The sequence below is a fragment of the Somniosus microcephalus genome, chromosome 25 (assembly GCF_052327205.1).
Source record: "Somniosus microcephalus isolate GS21.2 chromosome 25, FLI_Smic_1.0, whole genome shotgun sequence".
Taxonomy (NCBI): domain Eukaryota; kingdom Metazoa; phylum Chordata; class Chondrichthyes; order Squaliformes; family Somniosidae; genus Somniosus; species Somniosus microcephalus.
The window spans coordinates 48,388,888-48,414,027 of NC_141011.1; the positions used below are offsets into that span (position 1 = coordinate 48,388,888).

General features: G+C 40.0%; 1 protein-coding gene across 6 annotated transcripts in view; it reads right to left on the reverse strand.

Moving 5' to 3' along the window:
- The window catches only part of rerea (arginine-glutamic acid dipeptide (RE) repeats a), a 527,918-nt gene that overhangs the window by 414,744 nt on the left and 88,034 nt on the right, over positions 1-25,140 (reverse strand). For all 6 annotated transcript variants that reach the window (XR_015073572.1, XM_085967345.1, XM_085967342.1 and 3 more), the window contains exon 2: positions 1,905-2,350. Coding sequence is in view for 5 of the 6 variants with exons in the window: in XM_085967345.1 (XP_085823471.1) it covers positions 1,905-2,205 (301 nt within the window). In the remaining variant the exon portion in view is untranslated. The remainder of the gene's footprint in view (positions 1-1,904; positions 2,351-25,140) is intronic.

Below are 25,140 nucleotides of genomic sequence, written 5' to 3' on the forward strand. Positions count from 1 at the left end.
CGTGAACCCAGGCAATTGAATCAGCTTTGAGTTTTCCACTTTTCCCAAATTCTGAGCTTTCCATTTTGTCTTGGAATTTCCATTTACCATTACTGGTAGCAATTAGTGCTTACCACTACTGCCTTTTGCTGTGCTTCACCAGAGGTGGTGGTGGTGATGATGCTACGCCAGCACTGAAATAACAACTGAAAGGTAGCATTAATTAACAATATATGGGTTCATTAAGTTATACCATTGTAACCACTTGCAAGGCACTTGATTTCTCAATCAATTGGCAGGTTTTCTATGTTAAAATGCGCAATATAAATGAAAGCTGTTGTAGGAAACTGAAATTTAAAAATAAGGGTTCTTCTAAACTTCATTCGGTGTGTAAAGTGGCAGCTTTCATTCTGCAACTCATTTAATTTCAGTACAATCTACATAATCTGTCAAATTTATAGATTAGAAGTCAATGCCCGTATCAAAGAGACAATAACCTGCAGCTTCCAATTACAGTACATCTGTTCCAGTGAAAAAACTTGAAAACTGCAGACTAATAAAACCTATCTTGAGTATAAAGTGATTAGAAATGGTTCCTAAAACGGAGTGGCATCGTGCCCTTTCACCCCTGACCTTGACAGCAGTAGAAGCACTACAGATAGCCTCGATGTCCCTGAACTAAATCGGCCAGTGCCCCCACTCCTGATCCCTAGCCAGTGATCCCTGCTGAAAAGAGGTGTGTGGACATTGAGGATTGATTCAATCACGCTCAGCTGTGATGCTTCCCACAGTCAAATCAGCTGCTGATTTCCTAGGCTCAAACATTAAAAATGGGGACTTAGATTAAGGTACTGCAGGGCATCTCCTCACTCTTTCCCAGCACGAGGAAGTGGTTTCAGGAGAGGAAGAACAGAAAAAAATAAGGCGTTTCAAGAATTTTGACCTTGTTCTGACTGATGTGGATCCACAGCTCAGCACAAGTTGGTATTTACACACAGAGGAGACATAAGGGTGGGCAGTGGGAAAAGTGTAAAGTTCACACTGGTGCAGCATTCGGAGACTAGAATTAAGTGATGTTGTTCAGGCAAGAGTGCAGGGCTTTACTCTGCATCTACCGGTGTTAGATCAACTTCACAATTTCTGACATGGACTGGCTGTCATTTAGCTGCATTAATATCGCACCCCAATGAGCACAAAATTCACCAGAATAAATTTTAAAACGTGCAACTACTAACTTGAAACGGCAATATGTGGCTCCACAGTAACTTTAATAAGTGCTGAAACATTGCCGGGGGGGGGGGGGGGAAATGTTCATGCAGGCAATGGGTGCGTGAAAAACTTCCAGTTTCAACCAGAAACATTCAAAACATCTTTACACAATTCAGGATTAGAAATTAACATGCTCAATACAAGTAAAAAGTCCAAAACTCCAAATTTGGCTTTCTTCCCAAAATTATTTAGCATGCCAGCAGAAAATGTGTTGAGGTAGAAGGATTTTCTGGTACACGAGAGAGAGTGCCAAGTGACAATTTACTGCATTCCATTTTATGATTACTAGACACAACATTCCAACACTGAATTATCATTTAAGTGCTATATACACTGCAATATTTTCTGGAAATCAAAAAATTCAATAAACTGCAAGTAATTAAGTCAATTATTAGACCTTTAGGAAGATCATCATTACACATTAACTGCATGAAGGCGATGTCATCACAATACCTATTACTGAAGGGGAAAGAGCGACACCAAAGTGATTTCAAGGCCATAATCTTAAATCAGGGGTTCCAGTGACAGTTAAAGATGGCTTGTTGTACTGGAAGTTTATGACATCATCTGAACCCCTTGACAAGACTTGTAATCTTGGCATCCATTATTGTCTTTTTAAACATCACCCAGAAAATCAATCATGAAGTACTACTTGCCTCCAGGCCTGTAGACAACATCATCCTCTGTTACAAATGAAGTTATATCTCCGGTCTCTGCTCTCTCATAACGCGATTTCTTTTTAGGTGGTTTCTTTATTTTTGACTTTTTCCCAGACTCCTCGTTAGTAGCACTGTCTTTGTCGTTGTCTTCATCTTCAGTGTGGTCACTTTCCGCATAATTCTTCGCACCTCCTTCCAAAGTGCAGCTGCGGCGCGGCCTGGAATGTTCATTCTCTCGTTTATCCCTTCTATCTCTCTCCTTGTCCCGGTCACGATCTTTCTCTTTATCTGCTGTCATGATTCGCCACGTTCCTTCCTCTGTCCTCTCACGGCTTGGCCTCCGTGAAAGGTAGACAGTAAGCCTGGGCTTCAGTCTTCTGAATTTAATGCTCAGTTCCAGGAAAAATCCGGCCACTCCAATAACCCCAAAATGTTAGAAACGGCTGGAAAAAAAGCAAAAAAGAAACAGATTACAAAATTATGTTCACAAAGCAGTATGTTCCAAATATGTGCCTCGCCACTGTGATTTGCTGAAAGGGAGCAGAAAGGAAAGGAAAAGTTGAACAAAGGGATAGATGTGTTACCCATCATGGTGACAATGTACCTTCAAAGAGCTTTGTCAATAGAAATTCACCATTTTTCTCCCCAACCCAAGTACCAACTATGATCAAGGTGGAGATCATCCAGGTACTGTAAATTATTGAGCTGTACAAGGATACCCTAAGAGACATTTCTCCCTATTGATAAATGCATCACCTTCATTCAGTTTCACCATTGACAAAGATTAGGATCTCAGCAGAATAAAGTTGTGTTCCAACACTCATTTACAAAGTGTGCTTACACACCAATCCACAGCACCACATTCCTACAGCAATCACTGTTGCTGATCACAGCGTTGATCATTACTGATAAAAAAAATTTACATCCTTGCCAAATTCTAACCACCGCCTAAACATGATCTGGTGGACTATTGGATTCCACTGTCACAGAATAGGTGTGGAGGAAATAGTCATTATGTTAATCTAGCAACTGTTGATATAGGACTCCTTTTGGTTCTGTTTCAATCATGTTCAGATTTTATTACAGGCTAACAGTGCTGTGCTGTCATGTATAGTTACAGTCAGCTTGGCAGCATCCTCACCTGAGTCAGTAGGCCATGGGTTCAAGCTTCATTCCAGGACTTGAGCATGTGGCCCAAGCTGAAACTTAGAGGGTGCGCTGCATTGTCAGAGGTGCCATCCTTCAGAAGACACGTTAAAACAAGACCCTGTGTGCTGTTTCAATGCTCCAGGTGCACATTAAAGATCCCATGGTACTATGTGAAGAGGAGCAGGGAGTTCTTCCAGAGCACTAACCAAAACCAACACCACCAAAACTAGATTAGCTACTCATCTCATTGCTGTTTGTGGGGCATTGTAGTGCACAAAATGGCTGCCACATTCATCTGCATATTGTATGTGAAGTGTTTTTGGACTTTACCGAGAGATGCGATAAGGCAGTATATAAATGAACATTCTTTCTTTCTACAATAGCAAAATACTGCAGATGCTGGAAATCCAAAATAACAACAGAAATTGCTGGAAAAACTCAGCAGGTCAGGCAACATCCGTGGAGAGAAATTTGAGTTGACGTTTCGGGTCGAAACCCTTTATCAAAACTGGAAAGAAAAGAAAATAGATCGAAGGCAGGGCTGCGATCGAACAAAATAAGTAAAAGAGACAATAAAAGGTATTCGAAACCAGACGAGATGGTAATGGGCCAGTGGAGACAAAAGACAGCTGAGATTAGGTGTGAAGTGTACTGGCAGGATAGGAGACAGCTGCCAGGTGGGAGAGAGAAACAAAAGGAAAGGGGGGGGGAAAAGGAAGACCCAAAACAAAGGGGTGGAAAAAATTATAAGTAAAAAAGTAATATGGGCCGAGGTTATGATCTGAATTTCTAATTGTGTCGAAGAGCCTGTTCTTGTACTTCCATGAAGGAATTAACTGGATGCCTGCCACCTTGTGACTAAACTAACAGGCTTTTTCAGGTTGAACACAGTATTCTGGTTTTATGCAAACCAGTGTTAGATGAGATCGATGGGATCCTGGACACCCTGTATTATAGCATCACTCTATATGCCTGTTGAGAACTCCACAGTTAATGAATAATGCCTCTACTGATTTAAAAAATGGTCTCATGGAGCGAAATTACTACCAATTGCCAGATAACGTTTTCTGGAATCTAAATAAATCAAAGGCTTTTTTTTCAAAATACAGAAGAAGACTGGCAGTTGTAATATATGCAATACAATCATTAGCCCAGGGTATTTTAGTGAACTTGTTTCCCCCCCCCCTCTAGTTTTATCCACGCGCAATACCCCACCCCCGCCCCCCCCCCCCCCCCACCCCCACCCCAACCTCAATCCCGAGAAGTCTACTCCTTGCTGGGATGCAGTGCCATGGGTGATGGGCACCCTCTAGTGCCTCATCCAACTTGCTATTAAACATATGTGTGCTTTGACAATGAAAGCCAGTGGGCTATTCAATAATTGGGGCCATCACAACTTGTTCAAGATTTTACATATTCATGAATATGTCAAGTACTTACTATTACCCGATACTACATAATATATATATTATAATAATAAAGTCCATGAATTCAATTGTAAGGCTGTCACATGATTTGGATAATGGTCACTACATGAGTTTCAAAGATTCAAATTTACACAGTTAAACAACATCTAACCCATTTTGCTGGAGATTTCTGAAACAGTATATGCTTTAGGGCTAATCTGTTAAGCACATCTCCAGCCATTTAGCCCAGTTTCAAAAAATATTTAAAACCAGACCAATATACAATCGGAAAAGTTTTAAGAAGCCTTTTAGTTAAAAAAATCTAGGCATAACACTACAGTGCAGTGCTGAGGGAGTGCTGCACTGTCGGAGGTGCCGTCTTTCAGATGAGATGGTAAACCGAGGCCCTGTCTACCCTTTCAGGTGGATGTAAAAGATCCCACGGCACTATTTCAAAGAAGAGCAGGGGAGTTATCCCAGGTGTCCTGGGGCCAATATTTATCCCTCAATCAACATCACTAAAACAGATTATCTGGTCATCATCACATTGCTGTTTGTGGGAGCTTGCTGTGCGCAAATTGGCGGACATGTTTCCTACATTATAACAGTGACTACACTTCAAAAAGTACTTCATTGGCTGTAAAGCGCTTTGGGACATCCGGTGGTCATGAAAGACGCTGTAGAAATGCAAGTCTTTCTTTTTACATTTCTACACAATCCCTACTTATGTCTGTAAACCTATTTTTCCATATCCTGTAAAATGCTGCATTATTGCAGTCATGCTTCCGAGAGTTTAAAAAATATATACTATACATGTCCAATCACTGCACAGCCTGTTGAAAAGAACTTGGTCATACATTCAGCCTTTGAAGTAAATCAAAATAGACCAGCTGCTGCGAGTTGAGCAGAATAGGTAAATAAAAAATATACGAGAATGAACATAAATATACTTTATTAGTTAAAGATATATGGAGACACAAAAATAAATCCACCTCGACATATTCTTTACAACTTCTGGAATCATACTATCAGGTACAGGAATTACTGGTATCACAGTTATTTGCAAAACAAAAATCTACTTACTGCGATGCAATTTTGAACACCAAGCAAGAAATGGGATTTAAATATAATTGAACGACTCTGGGATTCAGTGTAAATATTAAATAGCTGTGTGACTGGCATGCTTTGCTACATTATGTTTTTTGTAATCACATTTTGAGGCAAGTTCCATCTCTGAATATGCATGTAAGGAGTGTTGGGGTTTTTTCCTTTTGAACTGTAAATAGCATCTCTGACACCAAAACTGAAATACTATAAAAGGAACCAACTATACAAATAGAATCCAAGCAAGTGTTCATATGTTTCTGATCATTTCTTTAATTTATAATTTTCAGCAACAGAATTTATCTTTCCTTTCAACAACAATAACTTGTATTTATATAGCGCCTTTAACGTAGTAAAACGCCCCAAGGCGTTTCACAGGAGCGTTATCAAACAAAATGTCCTCCCCAATGGTGTTTGGTAGGGAGAACGAGACAATCCAGTTGAAAAACTCCAAGGCTGGAGCCAAAGGGAACCTTTCTGAATCGTTTCCTTCCCTCCAGCCAAGTTTATCCTCAAAGGGAATGCCAAACACAAATGGTAATCGAGACTGAGACAGTACAGTGCTCTAGTTTTGGAACCATCGGGCCTTACAAAATGAAAACAATGTAATTATTGAACAATGTAGGTGACGGAACCTAAGTTCCAATTCAGAAAACTAAGAGAGTTTAAGGCCCCATCGGTAAGTAAACGTGGGGACAAATTGCAATGCTGATCAATATAACATTTTAGTGATGTCCAGATCTGAGCGATTAGATGCATATTCATTTGAATCAGATTTGAAATGCCTGTGCCAAGCAGTGTTTATAGAAGTCTGATCTTTTCATTAATTTTAATGATCCACAAGGGTAGTGGAGTTTCCAGTGAATATTACTGTCTGGCAGACTACCCTCTTTACTCTGGAAAATAACTAACAAAGCAGCTGGCTGTGTCGTCAAACATAATCCAGACCCATTTTATCTGCATCTCTCACAATCATGGTAGGTCAACCAAAATTAATCATCCTTACTTAAGTCAGTGTTACATATTTTACAACCATTTTGTCATGGGATTACCTGGAACAAATCCTTAAGGCCTGTTAAATGACGCCACAACGAATGAAAGAAGTGTACATTTATGTTGCACTCAAATATCCCAGAATCTACTTCAGCAAGAGGAAGTACAGCTGGTAAAGGAGGGCCTGTTGCAATAAAAAGTATCAATGTAAACAGACGCCATCTCAGATTGAAGAATTTTTCAAAATTATTTTTTCGTTACTTAGCTACTTTTTTTCTTAGAATTACTGCTCCAGCAAAACATGTTCTGCTTAACCATGCCCCGCTTAACCATGCCATTTTAGACAAACCATGTGATGCAATAAAGAAAGACTTGCATTTCTACAGTGCCTTTCACGACCACCGGATGTCCCAAAGTGCTTTACAGCCAATTACAGGAAACTTTGGTTTATCCGGAGATTATATGTCCGGAATACTCGATCTAACGGCAAAAATCAGGAGCCGTTTTCTATATGTTTTTTTAGTTCTCGTTGCTTTTTTATTCCCAGTCAAGCACTGCAATGTCTGTAGCTATAGCAACAGCTTCAGCTACAGACGCTTGCAGCTGCAGACTGTTTTGAAGCTGTTGCTAAGCAACAGGGTTTGTTGATTCACACGGAGCTTCTCAGTTTCGTACGTTTAAACATTAACTCTGGTATGTCCGGCACTTTTGATGTTACGGCACCAGCTCGGTCCAGTCAGTGCCGGATAGCAGAAAGTTTCCTGTAAGTACTTTTGGAGTGCAGTCATTGTTGCAATGCAAGAAACGCGACAGCCAATTTGTGCACAGCAAGCTCCCACAAACAGCAATGTAATAATGACCAGATAATCTGTTTTAGTGATGTTGATTAAGGGATAAATATTGGCCAGGACACCGGGGGTAACTTCCCTGCTCTTCTTCGAAATACTGCTATGGGATCTTTTACCTCCACCTGAGAGGGCTGACGGTGCCTCAGTTTAACGTCTCATCCGAAAGACGGCACCTCCAACAATTCAGCACTCCCTCAGCACTGCACTGGGAGTGCCGGCCTAGATTTTTGAGCTCAAGTCTCTGGAGTGGGACTGGAACCCACAACCTCCTGTGCTACCAACTGAGCTACAACAATATACCAAGCATGATCACATACTGAACGGCATTCTTTCCACTATTGTGGGGTGGTAAGTACTCTGGTGTATTTAATGACACATATTGAGGAAAAGGGCTGGAAAGGAAATTGATCAGGATTTCATAAAAACTGCAGGAAGCGTTTATCCAGTGAATAGCTATGCCATACAGACTAGGAAGGTCCCAGGTTCAATTCCTAATCTATGCTGAACTGGTTAATCTCAACTGGAGCAGGAAAAAGGATGTTATAATTGGCCTCTGCGCTGCTTGGTGACAATGGAAGGAGGAGACAGTGAAGAAAAGGGAAAAAATGGGCAGGATTCCCACTCTTGCTCACTATCCATGAATCCCTCTTTGAAGTGCACAGCTGCGTCATCAAGCGAGTTGGATGCGGCTCCCCTTCAGTAGAAAAGCCTGTCAATACTAACCGTCAAGACTCGCAAATGAATAAGTAGTACCCGGGTAAGGTACTACAGAACAACTGTCACAATCGTAATTCAGTCTGCGGAATCATACCCCAGCAGGGGCTCAACACCTTCATGAATAGAGGAGAGAAAAGTGGTAGGGGAAAAAAAAACTGGATAAGTCTCAAACTCACGCTGGTTATTGAATTACATATTAGGTTAAATATTTCTTCAATATTTTCCAGGTGTTCAGAAAACCTCGGCCAAATTTTTTCTTTGTCATTATATTTAAATTATAGCCATTTAGAACCTTGCCTGCAATGTATAGCAACATCATTGCTATGTCAACTTAATGTAACCATAGCTGTAATTTATTGTAAATTTTAGCACACTTGTTTAATCTACATCAATCACAGTTCTGTAGCCTACTCCCTGGAGCTCCTCTTAGTCTGCTTGCAAACAAAGATCCCAGCTGTATACAACAGGCATTTTGATATTTTCTGTACAATAAAACTGTATTACAGTATTACACTCCAGTGATATACAAATGTATCCCATTGTGTGATATCATAAATAGAATGATTGCACCTTTCTCTGATACTTTGTTAGAAGATTTTCTTTTACGCTCGAGTCAAGCCCTTTATCAACAGCACAGAAAATGAGTAATTAGCAATTGTTTTCTCATTTAGGATAAACAACCATTGTTTGGTTTTCTTTCTCCATGAAGTAAGATCAAGCAGAAGAAACCTAACCCGCTGAATATGAGACTTGGATCAGTATTTACATATTGAATAGCAAAAAATTCAGAATTGAATTTGGGGGGGGGGGGTCTAAAACTAGGAGCCATAAAAATGATAGTCACCAATAAATCATGGGATTGGGGGGTACTATATAAGCATGGATTTAGGATTGGTTAATGGACAGAAAACAGAGAATAGGAATAAACGGGTCATTTTGGGGTTGGCAGGCTGTAACTAGTACCACAAGGATCAGTGCTTGGGCCTCAGCTATTCCCAATCTAGATCAATGATTTGGATGAGGGGACTTAATGTAATATATCCAAGTTTGCTGATGATACAAAGTTGGGGGGAAATTAAGTAGTGAGGAGGATGCAGAGGCTGCAAGGGGATATAGACAAGCTAAGTGAGTGGGCAAGAACATGGCAAATGGAATGTAATGTGGAGAAATGTGAAGTTATCCACTTTGGTCAGAAAAATAGGAAAACAGAGTATTTTTTAAATGGTGAGAAATTGGGAAATGTTGGTGTTCAGAGGGACCTGGGTGTCCTTGTACACGAATCACTGAAAGTTAACATGCAGGTACAGCAAGCAATTAGGAAAGCAAATGATATGTTGGCCTTTATTACAAGAGGATTTGAGTAAACATAGAAACTAGGAGCAGGAGTAGGCCATTCGGCCCTTCGAGCCTGCTCCGTCATTCAACGAGATCATGGCTGATCATCCAAGCCCTTAGCACCCGGTCCCTACACCGACAGCCATCCCACCCAAGCCCTATCCCCGTAACCCCGCGTATTTAATCCCCCCTAACACTAAGGGCCAATTTTTATCATGGCCAATCAACCTAACCCGCACATCTTTACAAGAGTAAAGACATCTTACTGCAATTATATAGGGCCCTGGTGAGACCACACCTGGAGTATTGCGTACAGTTTTGGTCTCCTTACCTAAGGAAGGATATACGTGCCATAGAGGGAGTGCAACGAAGGTTCACCAGACTGGTTCCTGGGATGGGGGGATTGTCCGATGAGGACAGATTGAGGAGACTAGGCCGATACACTCTGGAGTTTAGAAGATAGAGAAGTGATATCATTGAAACATTCAAAATTCTTATAGGGTGACAGGGTAGATGCAGGGAGGATGTTTCCCCTGGCTGGGGGGGTCTAGAACGAGGGGTCACAGTCTTAGAATAAGGGATCGGCCATTTAGGACTGAGATGAGGAGAAATTTCTTCACTCAGAGGGTGGTGAATCTTTGGAATTCTCTACCCCAGAGGGCTGTGGAGGCTTAGTCGTTGAGTATATTCAAGACAAAGTTCGATAGAGTTTTGGATATTAAGGGAATCAAGGGATACGGGGATAGTGCAGGAAGTGGAGTTGAGGTAGAAGATCAGCCATGATTTACTGAATGGCGGAGCAGGCTCGAGGGGCCAAATGGCCGACTTCTGCTCCTATTTCTTATGTTCTTAAATCCAATAAGGAGTTGAAGAGAAATTTCTTTACTCAAGACAGTGGTCAGAATGGTGAACTTGCTGCCACATGGAGTAGTTAGATAAGTACATGAGGGAGAAAGGAATAGAAGGATTTGCAGATAGGGTTAGATGAAGTAGGGTGGGAGAAGGCTCATGTGGAGCATAAACTCCGGCATATTTCAATTGAGCCAATTGGCCTGTTTCTGCGCTGTAAATTCTATGTACAGGAAACTTTTTTTTTTTTTAAATCCGGGACCGACGTGGTGCCGGTTCATCAAAAATTCCGGATAACCGAACGCTATAGTGAAAGATACAGAGCTGAGAGCTCCGTATAAAGCAACAAACCCTGTTGCTTAGCAACAGGTTCAGAACAATGGCCACAGGTTCCAAGCATCTCTGTAGCTTAGCAACAGCTGCAGCCACACCCTTGCACAGCAACAGATCGAGGAAGGCAAGTAATAAAACTTACCTGAACCTACTCCTGAATTTTGCCGGTTAACCGAGATTTCCGGTTATTTAGGTGCCGGTAAATCAAAAGTTTCCTGTAATTGAGTAGAATAACATAGATGCATTTAAAGGGAAGTTAGATATGTGTACGATGGAGAAAGGAATAAAAGGATCTGTTGATAGATTGAGATGAAGCAAGATGGGAGGAGGTTCATGTGGAGCATAAACACTGGCATAGACCTGTTGGGCCAAATGGCCTGTTTCTGTGCTGTAAATACTATGTAATATGATGTAAATACAATTCCATGGTTTGAGCATTAATCTATCATCAATTGAATGGAACTGAACTATTATAGTTTGTCTTTCCAAACTAAAGCAGTGAACATCAAGACATTTTAATTATTTGCGTGTATTAAGTCAGTCATCCATCCATACCTTACTAATGAAAGTAGCATTTAAAAGCAAGACGAACCCTCAATTTAAGTCTAGCACAATCTCTTAGTTTGGGAATTTTAAAAAATGGTGACCATTTAAGCTTTGAAAAGCAGTTCAATATGTTGAGTACTGAAGCATTTTCCTCCATCAAAACAAATAAATTAATACATTATTTGTGTTTGCTGGGGTTCTCCTCATTCTTTGAACTATACCCATAACATACCATGTAGAACAATGGAACGTAGAGTGCAAATGGCACAATTTAAACTCGGAATCCAAGCTAGACAGCTATCTTTACAATTCTCTTAGGATCAAAGGCAATAATGCAGACCCTGGCAAAGACAGGCAATATATCTTTCTTAATATACTGTAAGATGTTAAACTGGAAGCATTCATTTGGGAGAGATTTTTTTTTACCTTTGATCTGGCCTAAATGCTCATATAGATATCCAGAGAATAGGATAAACAGTACTGCACAGTGAATGTGTGACTGTCCAGGAGACTGCCTCACATGTAATTATACAGCAACTTCCGTCTACGCCTCTTAATTCAAAGTCACAATTCAAATTAGCTGTTAATTTAAATTACTGGTTCCAGGGATGAGGAAATACAGTTACATGGATAGACTAGAGAAGCTGGGTTTGTTCTCCTTGGAGCAGTGAAGGCTAAGAGGAGATTCATTCGATAGAGGTGTTTAAAATCATGGCGGGTTTAGATAGAGTAAATAGAGAAACTGTTTCCAATGGCTGAAGGGTCGATAATGAGAGGGCACAGGTTTAAGGTGATTGGCGAAAGAACCCGAGGCGACAGGAGGAAAACCTTTTTACGCAACGAGTGGTGAGGATTTGGAATGCGCTGCCCGATAGGGCGATGGGTACAGATTCAATAGTAGCCTTCAAAAGAGAATTGGATAAATACTTGGAGAAAAAAATCATCTGTGTTGTACTATTCTATAAATCCCTATGTGGTTATGTTAATTATACTGCTTAATCCAAATGATTGGATCATTCATTTTCTTAGTACAAATGAACATCAACTTTCTAAAACTGTATGCCTCCCGCCAATACATACAATAAAATACATTTTGCAAACGACTGAACAAGATGACAAACTGGTTTACTCCACGGGCTGTAAACTGCTTTGGGATGGCCTGAGGACATAAGATGCCATTATAAAGGCATTTTTTTTCCTTCTTTTACTCAATATTCCAAAAGAATCTTTTTAAAAAGTCCTCAGTTTATGAATTTGGGTTTTGTCCACCTAGGAAGAGCTTAGTTTTTATCTGCATTCCAATTCAGATTGATGGAGTTGACTAGAACAAAAGAAGAACAATCTGCTGAGATGAAAGTAAAGCCAAAATTATTTTATTTAGCCAAGGGATGAGGATTAAGACCACTGTTGCTCACAATTTATATTAATGATTTAGACTTTGGGATCAAAAACACAATTTCTAAATCTGCAGATGACACCAATTTTGTGGTGGGGGGGGGGGGAATAGTCCTCATCCCTTGGCTAAATAAAATAATGTTGCCATTTCCACATGACCCTGCCTAGTATAATTCATACACAGGATCATGTGGAAATGGCAGTTGAAGGACGATGAACTGTACTAGTACATGCCCTGATGGTACTTGCTGAATGAAAGCTAACTGGTTTCAAGACCGAAAGCAGAGAGTAGGGGTAACGGGTAGCTATTCAGAGTGGTGGAAAGCGGGGTCCCACAAGGATTCGTGCTGGGACCACAGTTGCTCACAATTTATATGAACGATTTAGACTTTGGAATCAAAACACGATTTCTAAATCTGTGGATGGCACCAAATTGGGGGAAGGGGGAGATAGTCAATACTGAGGAGGACTGCAACAATTTACAAGGCATTAATAAACTTGCAGAATGGGCATAAAATTGCCAAATGAATTTCAACATAGAAAGTGTGAGGTATTACATTTTGGTAATAAAAATTAGCAGGTCAACATTACTTGGAAAATAAGAATCAAAATGGGGTAGAGGAACAAAGGGATCTTGGAGTACAAATACACAAATCAGTAAAAGTAGCGATGCAGGTTAATAAACCAAACCAAGTGCTAGGGTTTTATTTCTAGGAGGAATAGAATTGAAAAGTAGAGAAGTTATGCTAAACTTGCATCGAACCTTGGTTAGACCACACTTGGGAGTACTGTGCACAATCCTGGTCGCCATATTATAAAAAGGATGTAGAGGCACTGGAGAGGGTGCAAAAAAGATTTACAAGGATGGTACCAGAAATGCGAGGTTATACCCATCAGGAAAGGATGAACAGGCCGGGTCTCTTTTCTCTTGGTGGAAAAAAAAAAGAGAAGGCTGAGGGGTGACCTAATAGAGGTCTTTAAAATTATGAAAGGTTTTCATATAGTAGACGCAGAGAGAGTTTTTCCACTTGTGGGGAAGAGCAAAACTAGAGGCCATCAATATAAAAGATAGTCATCAAGAAATCCAATAGGGAATTCAGAAGAAATTTCTTTACCCAAAGAGTGGTGAGAATGTGGAACTTGCGACCACAGGGAGTAGTTGAAGCGAATGGTATAGATGAATTTAAGGGGAGGCTAGACAAGCGTATGAGGGAGAAGGGAATAGAGAATTATGCTGAGTTAGATAAGCAAAGATGGGAGGAGGCTCAGGTGGAGCATAAACGCTGGCATGGACTGGTTGGGCCGAATGGCCTGTTTCTGTGCTGTATAGTCTATGTAATTCTGTGTAAGCCTCATACTGGAGATCTCCAGGATAACTGTAACAAGTGACAGATCAGAATTGTCGGAACTGCATCAGAACCAAATCTTTTCCATTAAACACTGAATAAAGTTTTGGGAAAGGTTTTCTAAATGTCATAAATGCCAAGATTATTTCTACTAGAGGATAAAAGTTCTGTGTTTTACATTCTATCCCTTGCAATCGAAGAACTGCTAAGTTACAGCCAAAGTCTATACTTCCAGTTAAGAAGGAATAGTGGTTGGTTCAAGAACCAGACCATTTGTGGTGTATTATCAACACAGCAGGACCAAAGACCCTGAACAGGCTTTCAGCAACATCTTACTGATCAAAGTCACTGAATCTGGGTTACCTTAGTGGTACAATTAGTTCACAGACATACTGACTGGCTCCAGATAGAAATATATACATAACACTCAGTTGCTTCTAGTATAAATATTAGCAATCAAAACAGTGGCAAAATTGAAGCTTTGACTACATACATCAAGTACCTGCGAACTTACAACTTTTCTCAGATCCATTTCTGTCATTATTAGCCATAAGCAAAAGATGATTTAAAAAGATCCGCCTTTTTAAAATGCCCAACTATTAGCACCAGCTGTAAAACTTTTTAAATGAAATGCAATTATTCTGTCAAAACTTCAGAAGTTTTCAGAAAAAGTTTATATGATGCCTCATGCGAGAGCTTCTGGGACAATCCTGAAACTACAAGGCGTACTAACATACTGATGTTCCAGAAAAGTGGAGAGAGAAAATGGTGGGAAAGTCTTTTATTTGCTGCTTGGAGAAGGCTGTGCCCTGACCTTCCCAACAAGCAGCACGGATGGGAATGAATTACTGGCTCCGAGCACTTTGCAACACAAAAATCCACTTGCTGCATAACAATTTTAAACATATAATGTTCAAATTTATTTGAGTCTCTCAGAACCTTGGTAGTATACCTGTGAAATTGCTACACATAAAATTACTTCAAATGTTTCCATACCTGAGCAGTCAACACAATGGTGTACAATGTAGTTCTCTGGGCACCATTTTTGTTTCACGTCAGAAAGTGATTTATAACAATTGCATTGTCACTTGTGTGTAAAATCAATGACTGCTAAATACGTAACAGAAATACCTTTACAGTCTTTCAAAGGTTGCCAACATCTTAACAGTGGAAACTAAGCACAGCAAAAGCAGTACATTGGGTTTCCTGGGGTTGTGGTGGGAGGGGGGGGGGGGAAGGAGAAGAGAGGTAGTGAAAGGAAAAGGGAGGAATTATGATTGGTGTAAAATCCCCTATCTGGACAGTACTACCCTGTAGTAAGCTGAATGTTATAATGTCAATCTGGAAGGACACCAAGGGGGGGGAAAAAAGTACCAGAGTGTAGCATTTAAAAACTTTGTTGAAATGAGGGTGTAAACAACCGCCACTGTGGAGAAAATGACTTTATTTATTTCAGGGTTAGGCAATTAGTGGTTCTTTGTACAAGTTACTTCAGGCTGGTTGTAGAAAGCATCACAAATTTAACAACATAGGGCTAATGTTGCTGGCTTTTAAACTATACTGCATCTATACTTAAAATAGTTTTTTGCTTGCAGAGCTAAACAATAACCCAGTTACAGGAAACTTCTTATATTAGCATATCCCAATTTGTCAACCAAATTAATATTGAAACAAGCTGTGTTACGTAGCAAGCTTGTTAAAGTACAGAATGAGCAAAAAACAGAACTGAAATCAAAGAGCAGACACAAAATTACCGTAAAGACATAATAGACGATGGTTATAAAAATGTTATATTGAACAGGTAAAGAAGGAATGCAAAACATAATTTGAAAGGCTGGTACTGTTCACATGCCGGTGTATTTGTGGAGCAATTAGATCTTATCTGCATTGTAGACTGTAGAAAAAAAATTAAATAGATTTTTACATTAGAATCATAGAAATTTACAGCACAGAAGGAGGCCATTCAGCCCATCGTGTCTGTGCCGGCCGAAGTGTCAGCATGCTAGTCGACTGTAGTCTGTGCCACTCAGAGGGTGGTGAACCTGTGGAATTCTCTACCACAGAAGGCTGTGGAGGCCAAATCATTGAATATATTTAAGAAGGAGATAGATAGATTTCTAGACACAAAAGGCATCAATGGGGTATGGGGAGAGAGCGGGAATATGGTATTGAGATAGAGGATCAGCCCTGATCATATTGAATGGCGGAGCAGGCTCGAAGGGCTGAATGGCCAACTCCTGCTCCTATTTTTCTATGTTTCTAAAAAGAACTGTCCAGCCTAATCCCACTTTCCAGCACTTAGTCCACAGCCTTGTAGGTTACGGCATTTCAAATGCATATCCAAGTACTTTTTAAATGCGATGAGGGCTTCTGCCTCTACCACCCTTTCATGGTGTGGAGATGCCGGTGTTGGACTGGGGTGGACAAATGTAAGAAATCACACAACACCAGGTTATAGTCCAACAGCTTTATTTGAAATCACAAGCTTTTGGAGCACTGCTCCTTCGTTCAGGCAGTGAGTTCCAGACCCCCACCACCCTCTGGGTGAAAAAAGTTCTCCTCAACTCCCCACTAATCCTTCTACCAATTAATTTAAATCTATGCCCCTGGTTATGGATCTCTCTGTTAAAGGAAATAGGTCCTTCCAATCCACTCTATCTAGGCCCCAAATCATTTTATACACCTCAATCAAGTCTCCCCTCAGCCTCCTCTGTTCTAAAGAAAACAACCCCAGTCTATCCAATCTTTCCTCATAGCTAAAATTCTCCAGTCCTGGCAACATCCTCGTTACCCCCAGGTCCCAGCCCATTTTCCCCCTTCCCTCCTGAAGGAACCAATTCCTGCTAAGCTAAGATTCCACACCCACCGTCAGCACTCTGGCAGCTCTGGTGATTCTTTGTGTCCAAGCTTAGACACCGAGTGTCAGCATGCTAGTTCACCGTAGTCATCAGGAGTGGAAATCCTGGTTGATTTTTCCCCATCCCAGTCTCGAGATCCTGAGGCATAATAACCCCACCGCTGCTCCTGCTGGCATCAGCTACCTCAGCAAGGAATAGGCATCAAACCTGGGAGATTCTGGAGCAGATGACTTAGTCTGACTCTGGGCAGTGCCTTATCCAGGGCACATAACATGATCATTTCCGTCGTAAGATTCTCTTTTGAGATTCCAAAAGATTCGACGTTCACATTTCTTGATTATATACTGTGTTTCAAATTATGTAAGATACAATGTATTGTTGCATCACATTAAATCTGTTGGTAGGACAGTATGCAAGGCCTGTCTGTTACTTAAGAAGATTTCTGTTTTGCACATGAGCAGCAATAGTCTTGCAGTGTGCCAACTGATTTTGGCAATTGCACTCCTATTGATTGAAATGACTAAATAAAGTACTTGCTTGATAGACTCTAAAGGACAGAAAATGATACTGTTTTTAAACTGGTGTTGTACAAGTTATGAAAACAGTCAAGCAACAGCTTGTTGTAGTAGTTATACCATGAAAGCACTGATGTAAAGTTTTCCGAGTACAGCATTACTTAAAAAACCCACCAAATTAAACATGAGTACTGCTTCCATCAATATCTTATGAGTCAGTCCAACAAGCACATGTACTTTTTTCTCTCTACTGAGTCATAACAGCATCATAAGACATCTCACCATGGCTGGTTGGGCCATCACCAAGGCACAGGGGTAAGCAAAGGTCGTATTACTCTGGATTGACTGGCACAGGGCACATTTACAATACAGTTACACTACAATTTAGGCAATTTCTAGTAGGGAGTGCTCTTCTGATGTTGGAGCTGGGCCTATTGTTGGGACAGTGACATGAGAACTTGATTCTGCATCTAGCTGTGCTGCGCCTGACCCAAGAATGTTCGATACTGACAATGAATGCCTTAAATGTAGGTGTTTAATTCACCTATATAAAGACCTTTCATGTCAATTAGCTCAAAAATTCACCATTTGAAAAAACAAGTCCCTCGAGTAACATGTATTAACACCAGATTATTTTAATTACATTTTCAGTCAAAAATGTATTTATGCAACCTATAAAACAAACATAAGTGCTTTTCCTGCAATCACAATTCCCTCAGTTTTCAGTGATACAGCATCAAAATGACCAGACCAAGTGTGCACACAGCGCTGTTATGGCCAGTGGTGACCCAAGAACAGGCCAAACAATTATTATACATTTATTATCAAATCATTAGTAAAACTACAGATGATCCAAGCATAGTATTCATAAAATTATAAATTCACAACTAAAACCCATTAGTGCTGTACCAGTATCGATGGTGGTATAACTTTCAGAAACTTGGACTGATATTTCAGTATCAATTGCTAATGTGTTATCACAGAATCACAGAAACCCCACAGTGCAGATAGAGGCCATTTCGGCCCATCGAGCCTGCACCGACACATATCCCACCCGATCCCCGTAACCCCTACACCAACACATATCCCACCCTATCCCTGTAACCCCACGTATTTAATCCCCCTAACACTAAGGGTCAATTTATCATAGCCAATCAACCTAACCCGCACATCTTTGGACTGTGGGAGGAAACCGGAGCACCTGGGGGAAACCCACGCAAACACGGGGAGAATGTGCAAACTCCACACAGACAGTCACCCGAGGCCGGATTCGAACCCGGGTTTCTGGCGCTGTGAGGCAACAGTGCTAACCACTATGCCACAGAGCAAAATTTCAAATTTGTATTTTCAAAATCAATGCTAGCTTTCCTCTGTAATTAACACATTGTAGGCATTTGCAATTAGTTGTTTAAAGGTAACAGGAGAGACTGCACGAGTGAAAAGTGAACCAGTGTTGCTTTTTGTAAAAACTCTGGGATTAAACATTTAGCTTCATACAAACTGTGAGAGCGCAAACAGATAAACTCCTCTGTGCCTACTTCTAACAAAACCTATGAATTCAATGTATAGTAAATATCGCAAAGGACTCCGATACTACAATAGACTAAAGATAATTAAGAGATTATTAACACTGTAATTGCCTATTACACTGTTTGAAAACTCATGCAATACTCGTTGAATTTTGTTCTCTCTTCACTCCTGAGAACTTTTTGCCCAGACCTCGTGATTATTGACATTATAGACTGAAGTACATTTTATGGATTAGCTTTATAGGATTTGAAATCTAAAAACTCATATGCAGCTGAGAATAAGGGTTCACGGCAGAAATGAACATGGTGTTACCATACCAAAGGTTCTCCTGTGTAAGTAATAGCTGTAGCATCAACTTCACCTCAAGGCAAAATTACATCAATATGGTAAAACCCTGATGATCTGTGTGCCTTCTCACCCTTCATTACCGAATTTCACTCCAGGTTCAAGGTGCAAAATCATTTTTTTAAATCCAAAATGTTGCATACAGCTTTAGTATGCATAGCTGACTTTTATTTTTACACATCATTTTGCTAGAATGAAAAGACACCCTACTCGGGTATGCAACATTGTCCATTCTTCCCAATTAAATTTACAAAATGATGTTGATCCCTTCACATTTGCTGACTTTTTTTTTAAGATAGTGGGAAACTACATTGAATTCTATGCCTGATGCACGTAATCTGTGGGGGATGTTTTGGTACCATTGTGGACTTGCAGCACATAGCACACTGCACATTCAGGCTTGGAAAAACAAGGCAGTGATTGATTCAAAAAGAAAACAGCTATTTTAAACTACACGGTACATCCATGCTTAAAAAGGAGTTACAGTGCCTAAACAACTGAGTATAGAGAGTACACGTAAACAGCATGCCACTGATACAAAGAATCTGCTTGTTAAATTCAGTGCTGGGGGAGTTCTGCACTGTCGGATGAGCCGTTAAATCGAGGCCCCTTCCACCCTCTTAGGTGGATGTAAAGGATCGCATGGCACTATTCAAATAACAGCAGGCAGTTCTCCCAGTAATCGGGCCAATATTTATCCATCAACCAACATCACGAAAAACAGATTATTGGGTCATTATCTCATTGCCATCTGTGGGACCTTGCTGTGCACAATTTGGCTGCCGCATTTCCCTACATTACAATAGTGGCTACATTTCAGAAACAATGTTCCCCCTAAGGAGTGCGGTCACGCACCAAGCGTGAGGTCCTGCGCAGGCCACTCACCTGCTGCTGCCGCTGGAAGATACCGCGCATGCAGCGGCCGCGCACTTAGACCACAAATTAGAGGGATCATTGTTCATAAGTACTTCATTGGCTGTGAAGCACTTTGGGAGGTCGTGAAAGGTGTTTTTTCTTCAGTTTTAAATATTTAAATTAAGATTAAAAAACCATTGCTGCAGGAGACTTGGGTTTCTCACAAGATGTTAAAATCCATTCCACTTAGCTCTTCTTTATTATATTAGTTGAAATAAATCTAAGCAGAATGTGCCAAAGTAAAGAGAAGCATAAGTTGGAGCCTTACTATTTTCACCCCCGGAGCCCTCCGTTCCTCCAGCTCTAGCTTCTTTTGGATCCTATCCCTCCCTTCGCCCCACCATTGGCGGCTGGGACTTCAGTCATCTCTGCCCCACACTGGAATTCCCTCGATAAACCCCTCAGTCTTTCCACCTCCCTCTCCTCCTTTAAGCTCACCTCTTTGACCAAGCTTTCGGTAACCCCTCTGCTCCTAATATTCCCCTCTTTGGTCAGCCTACATTTATGTCTCATTACACCTCGGTGAAGATCCTTGGGGCATTTCTATGTTAAAGGTACTAACTATATAAATGCAAGGAGTTGTTTGTAGTAAACAAACATCCCTGCCCAAGCTCAGTCAATGATCCTATCTCATCTTCTGGCCAGTCTAGTTTAATCAATACTGCTCAACATTATGCTGCAACCTGGGACAATTCATTTTCAGCAGTATAGAACAGGGATTTCTATCTACAGTGAATTGAAAGCCTTCATTCAAACAGCACTTGTATATTACAAAAGCAACAGAAGTTCAAGCAACCTCTGGCAGATTAGGTAATAAATTCTGAACATTCAGCGATCCATTTTACTCAACTATTGTTTATTTAAAATATAGTTGGTGCGGCCAAGGGCAGAAAACAACCCCCTACCTATATTGTTCATGTTTAGCACTGATGCAAATTTCAACTTAAAAAAAAAATTAGATGGCAGTATGTAGAAAACTCCAAACATTTCTTTACTAATTTGTCTATTCAAAAAGTAGCAAACGGGCTCCAGACAGATGTAGATTTTTTTAATGTTTCCAATTTTCACCTGTTTCCTCTCCTGAAAGCACTTGCTCCGCTGGGATATAAATGCATGGCACTGGTAGCCTTCTAGTACCTCAGCCATGTAACCATTCTTCATAGGCATTGGAATTCAGAAGAATGAGAGGCGATCTTATCGAAACATATAAGATTGTGAGGGGGCTTGATCGGGTGGATGCAGTGAGGATGTTTCCACTGATGGGGGAGACTAGAACTAGGGGGCATAATCTTAGAATAAGGGGCTGCCCTTTCAAAACTGAGATGAGGAGAAACTTCTTCACTCAGAGGGTAGTAAATCTATGGAATTTGCTACCCCAGAGAGCTGTGGAAGCTGCGACATTAAATAAATTTAAAACGGAGATAGACAGTTTCCTAGCAGATAAGGGAATTAGGGGTTACGGGGAGAGGGCAGGGAAGTGGGCGTGAGTCTAGGTTCGGATCAGCCATGATCCTACTGAATGGCGGAGCAGGCCCGAGGGGCCGTATGGCCTACTCCTGCTCCTACTTCTTATGTTCTTATGTGTGTGTCAACCAGTTATTCAACTGTGGAGGGCATCATAGCCAAGCCAGATGTAGATTTATTTTACCCTGTTCAGTGCAAACAACTTGCATTTACATAGCGCCTTTAATTAGTAAAACATCCCAAAGCGATTCACAGGAGCATTTTCAGACAAAATTTGACACCAAACCACGAGGAGACATTAGGGACGGGTGACTAAAAGCTTGGTCAATTTTAGTAGGTAGATTTTAAGGAGCATCTTAAAGAAGGAGAGGCAGAGACGTTTTGGGAGAGAATAGTCTACATTATTAGACATTTTCTAACTCATTTCTATTTCACAGTGGCTTATCCGATGTCAGCCAACACAACATCACTTTACTAGCTTGAAACACCAAAATCCCATTTCCCTGCCCGAAAAAAACACATCATAATGGACAGGGCAAAAAATTGCCATCTCTTCTTGTACAATTCAGGTTTAATTGCAGCACTTTTTTTTTAAGAAAGGGGATAGTGTCTAAACTTACTTTCAGTTTGGTTTACCTTTAGCATGTGTAGAAGTGTGCAGGTGATGTAATAAGAATGTGATGAAATTTCAGACACCTCAGTAAAACTCTTTCTATTCTGACTTTTACTGAATTAAAACAAAGTTTAAAAAGAGAAAATAAAGTCACCTGGCTGCTTTTGCATACCGCTTCATTTGCAAATCATTTGCTCAACCTCCCAGCCACGGCTGGAGAAAAGGTTTATACAAAAAATATCCCTTCACTGAAAATATATAAAGTAACAAACAAACATGTCCAAACTTTACACGGCAGGATGATAAACCTGCATAGTTTTCTTCTGCTTTTTCCAATTGTACCTTATGAATAAAAATTACTTTTGCAATAAGAAAATCCTTTCATATACATCAATAGTTTTGAACATGTTGCAGTCTGTTGCTTTGTATTTGCATATTTCTCATCAACCCAACTAATTTGCATTTAGACAATAGAAATTCCTTACTTATAGAGATGTCAAAAGTAAACATGGGTTTCAGTGACTTGCTCCATTAATTACAGAACACTCTTTACCTGGACACCATGCAATTAAAGTAGAAATCATCATGGCTGGGCATAGAACAGGACTTGTTCAATATCTCCACTGAAAATCTTTCACAATTTTGAAGGCTTGACAATGTAACTGACAACAGAATGAGTGGAAATACATCATAAAGCTTTAAAACTTCAGGATTTCAGTTAACATAGACTGACACGGTCATATTCTTGCAGTATATAAATGGTCTAATCGAGTTACAACTTTTAAATATGCTCCTCCCAATCATAGTTTGTAAAACAATATGTTACCTTTTTGAAGCTTTCCTCTGGAGTTTCACCAGAGTTTGTGTCTTCAATTGCCACTGTTAACTATCACTGTCGCTTTGTGAGGTTTTCAATGTGACTCCCAGACATGTGACAGGAAGTTTGTATGTGTTACAGTATTATGCCTCCAACCCAGAGGTACAATTTGATCAGCTGATCAGAACCAAGGGTTTTATTGAGTAGAGAAGTCATTTAAATTTCAAACCAGCATCCCTAAAACATGCACATGTTCACTGGTCTAATTTTTATATTAATGAATCATGTTTCAATAATATATTTAATACTGGCAGTTCAGAGAATAGACCTAATTCTTAATCGTACAAAAGGGAAACCTTGCTTTGAAGAAGCTTCACCTCATCAAATTCATGGCAGATTATATGTGAAAACCCTGAATGGGAGCACTAAATCATATTAATATATAATTAGAAGCAGCAAAATCAAGGTGTGTTTTTCTTATCTTAAGTAAATATATAATTACTTTGCACAAAAAGGCACACTGCTCATTGGGAACAATCATGTTAAAATAAACAAAATTACTGTACAACCTAGTTTCAGAAAGTCCTGCACCACGAGTGCACTTCACAGAACTCAATAGCTTTTAAAGAACCACATGTTTTCAATCATATATTCCTTAGAGATCAGAGATGCTTTCCAGTATATTTGCCGTTTATGCTTCGTAAGTGCACATTATCATTAACAGCAGTCATAAATCAGATAGCTGCAAGAAACAATATATATTTAACTAATCAAAATGTACCATTTTCTTCAAGTGATTCAAAAATCTTGTCCATATGCAAAACTAGAAGGAAGAAATGTACTCTATTTTTCAGCAACAAACCTACTGCATGAAGTGAATTTTATGAGAACTAATAAAGACATCTGGCAACTAGCAGTTTATTATTGTGCATTTTGTTTGGGGGGGGGGGGTGGTGTGGGGTGCAAGCATTCATTGCAAGATGTCCAGGGAGTCTAGCAGTTGTATAAAAACAGCTTCCACCTACAGGTTGCACAGTAACTGTCAAATACACAAATCCAAAATTTAGACACAACACAATGTGTGGGCACCAAGTTCTTGCAGAAGAAAATCCTTTTTATTTTGTGGCTGGAGATGGAATTTAAGGGAGTCCTTTAAAAGCATTTTTGCTTTCAGCCAAAGCTTCATAATTTCAGTTTTAACAGCAGTTCAATAACAAATCTATATTTAGCGTGTCTGAAAATTACATGCACAAAAAAAAAACTATATTGCTTCCAGTGATTGAGATTCAAGTCAATGCTTTTTTTATATCTGTTTTCAGTACATCAGATGAAACTAATGCAGTCTAAGAGAATGCTGTCTACATATCCGAGTTACTAAATGGCAGTCAATGCAGAGGATTCCCTACTGAAAGAATTATTACAAAAAATTGAAGGCACAACTTTTTAATCGAAAACTTGAACCAGTTCATATGCATTACTAACAATGGAGGGAAGCCATAACAATATTTGTTCACCAAATGATTTACAGTAATCTCCTTTTCATTTAATATTTAGAAGCAGATGTGCGGAGTATAATCAACACCACATGAGCCTGAAAACCCATCTATATTTAAACCCGTGGCAGTAACCCCCACCCTGCCTCCAATTATTTTGCTTCTGTGACAGACATTTGTACCAAACAATTACACTCCTTGCTTTTGAACCTGAAATGTAACTTATTATTTTAATTGTTGAAATATTGTTGCTTTTAACCCTCGGGGAGCTTCGTCTCAGTAAATCCTCTCATTTCCCCACAAAAATCAATGCAGACTATGGAATGGAGAGCAGTGCGGTTAGTGATTTGCAAAACTCCACTGTGACACAATGTTAAAACATCTGTAGCAATGCATGTGATACAAATTCAGTTCAGAGCTTCAGTGCCTTGCAGGCTGATTTACTACACACAAAAATCTTCAAAAATATGTATAGCAATTTCTATCAAATCATAACTTTTAAAAATAATCTCTGTCCCTGACTCAGACCAAAACCTGGTTGATTGGCTATGATAAAAAAAAAAAAAAAATTAAAAAAAAATTGACCCTTAGTGTTAGGGGGATTAAATACGTGGGGTTACGGGGATAGGGTGGGATGTGTGTTGGTGTAGGGGTTACGGGGA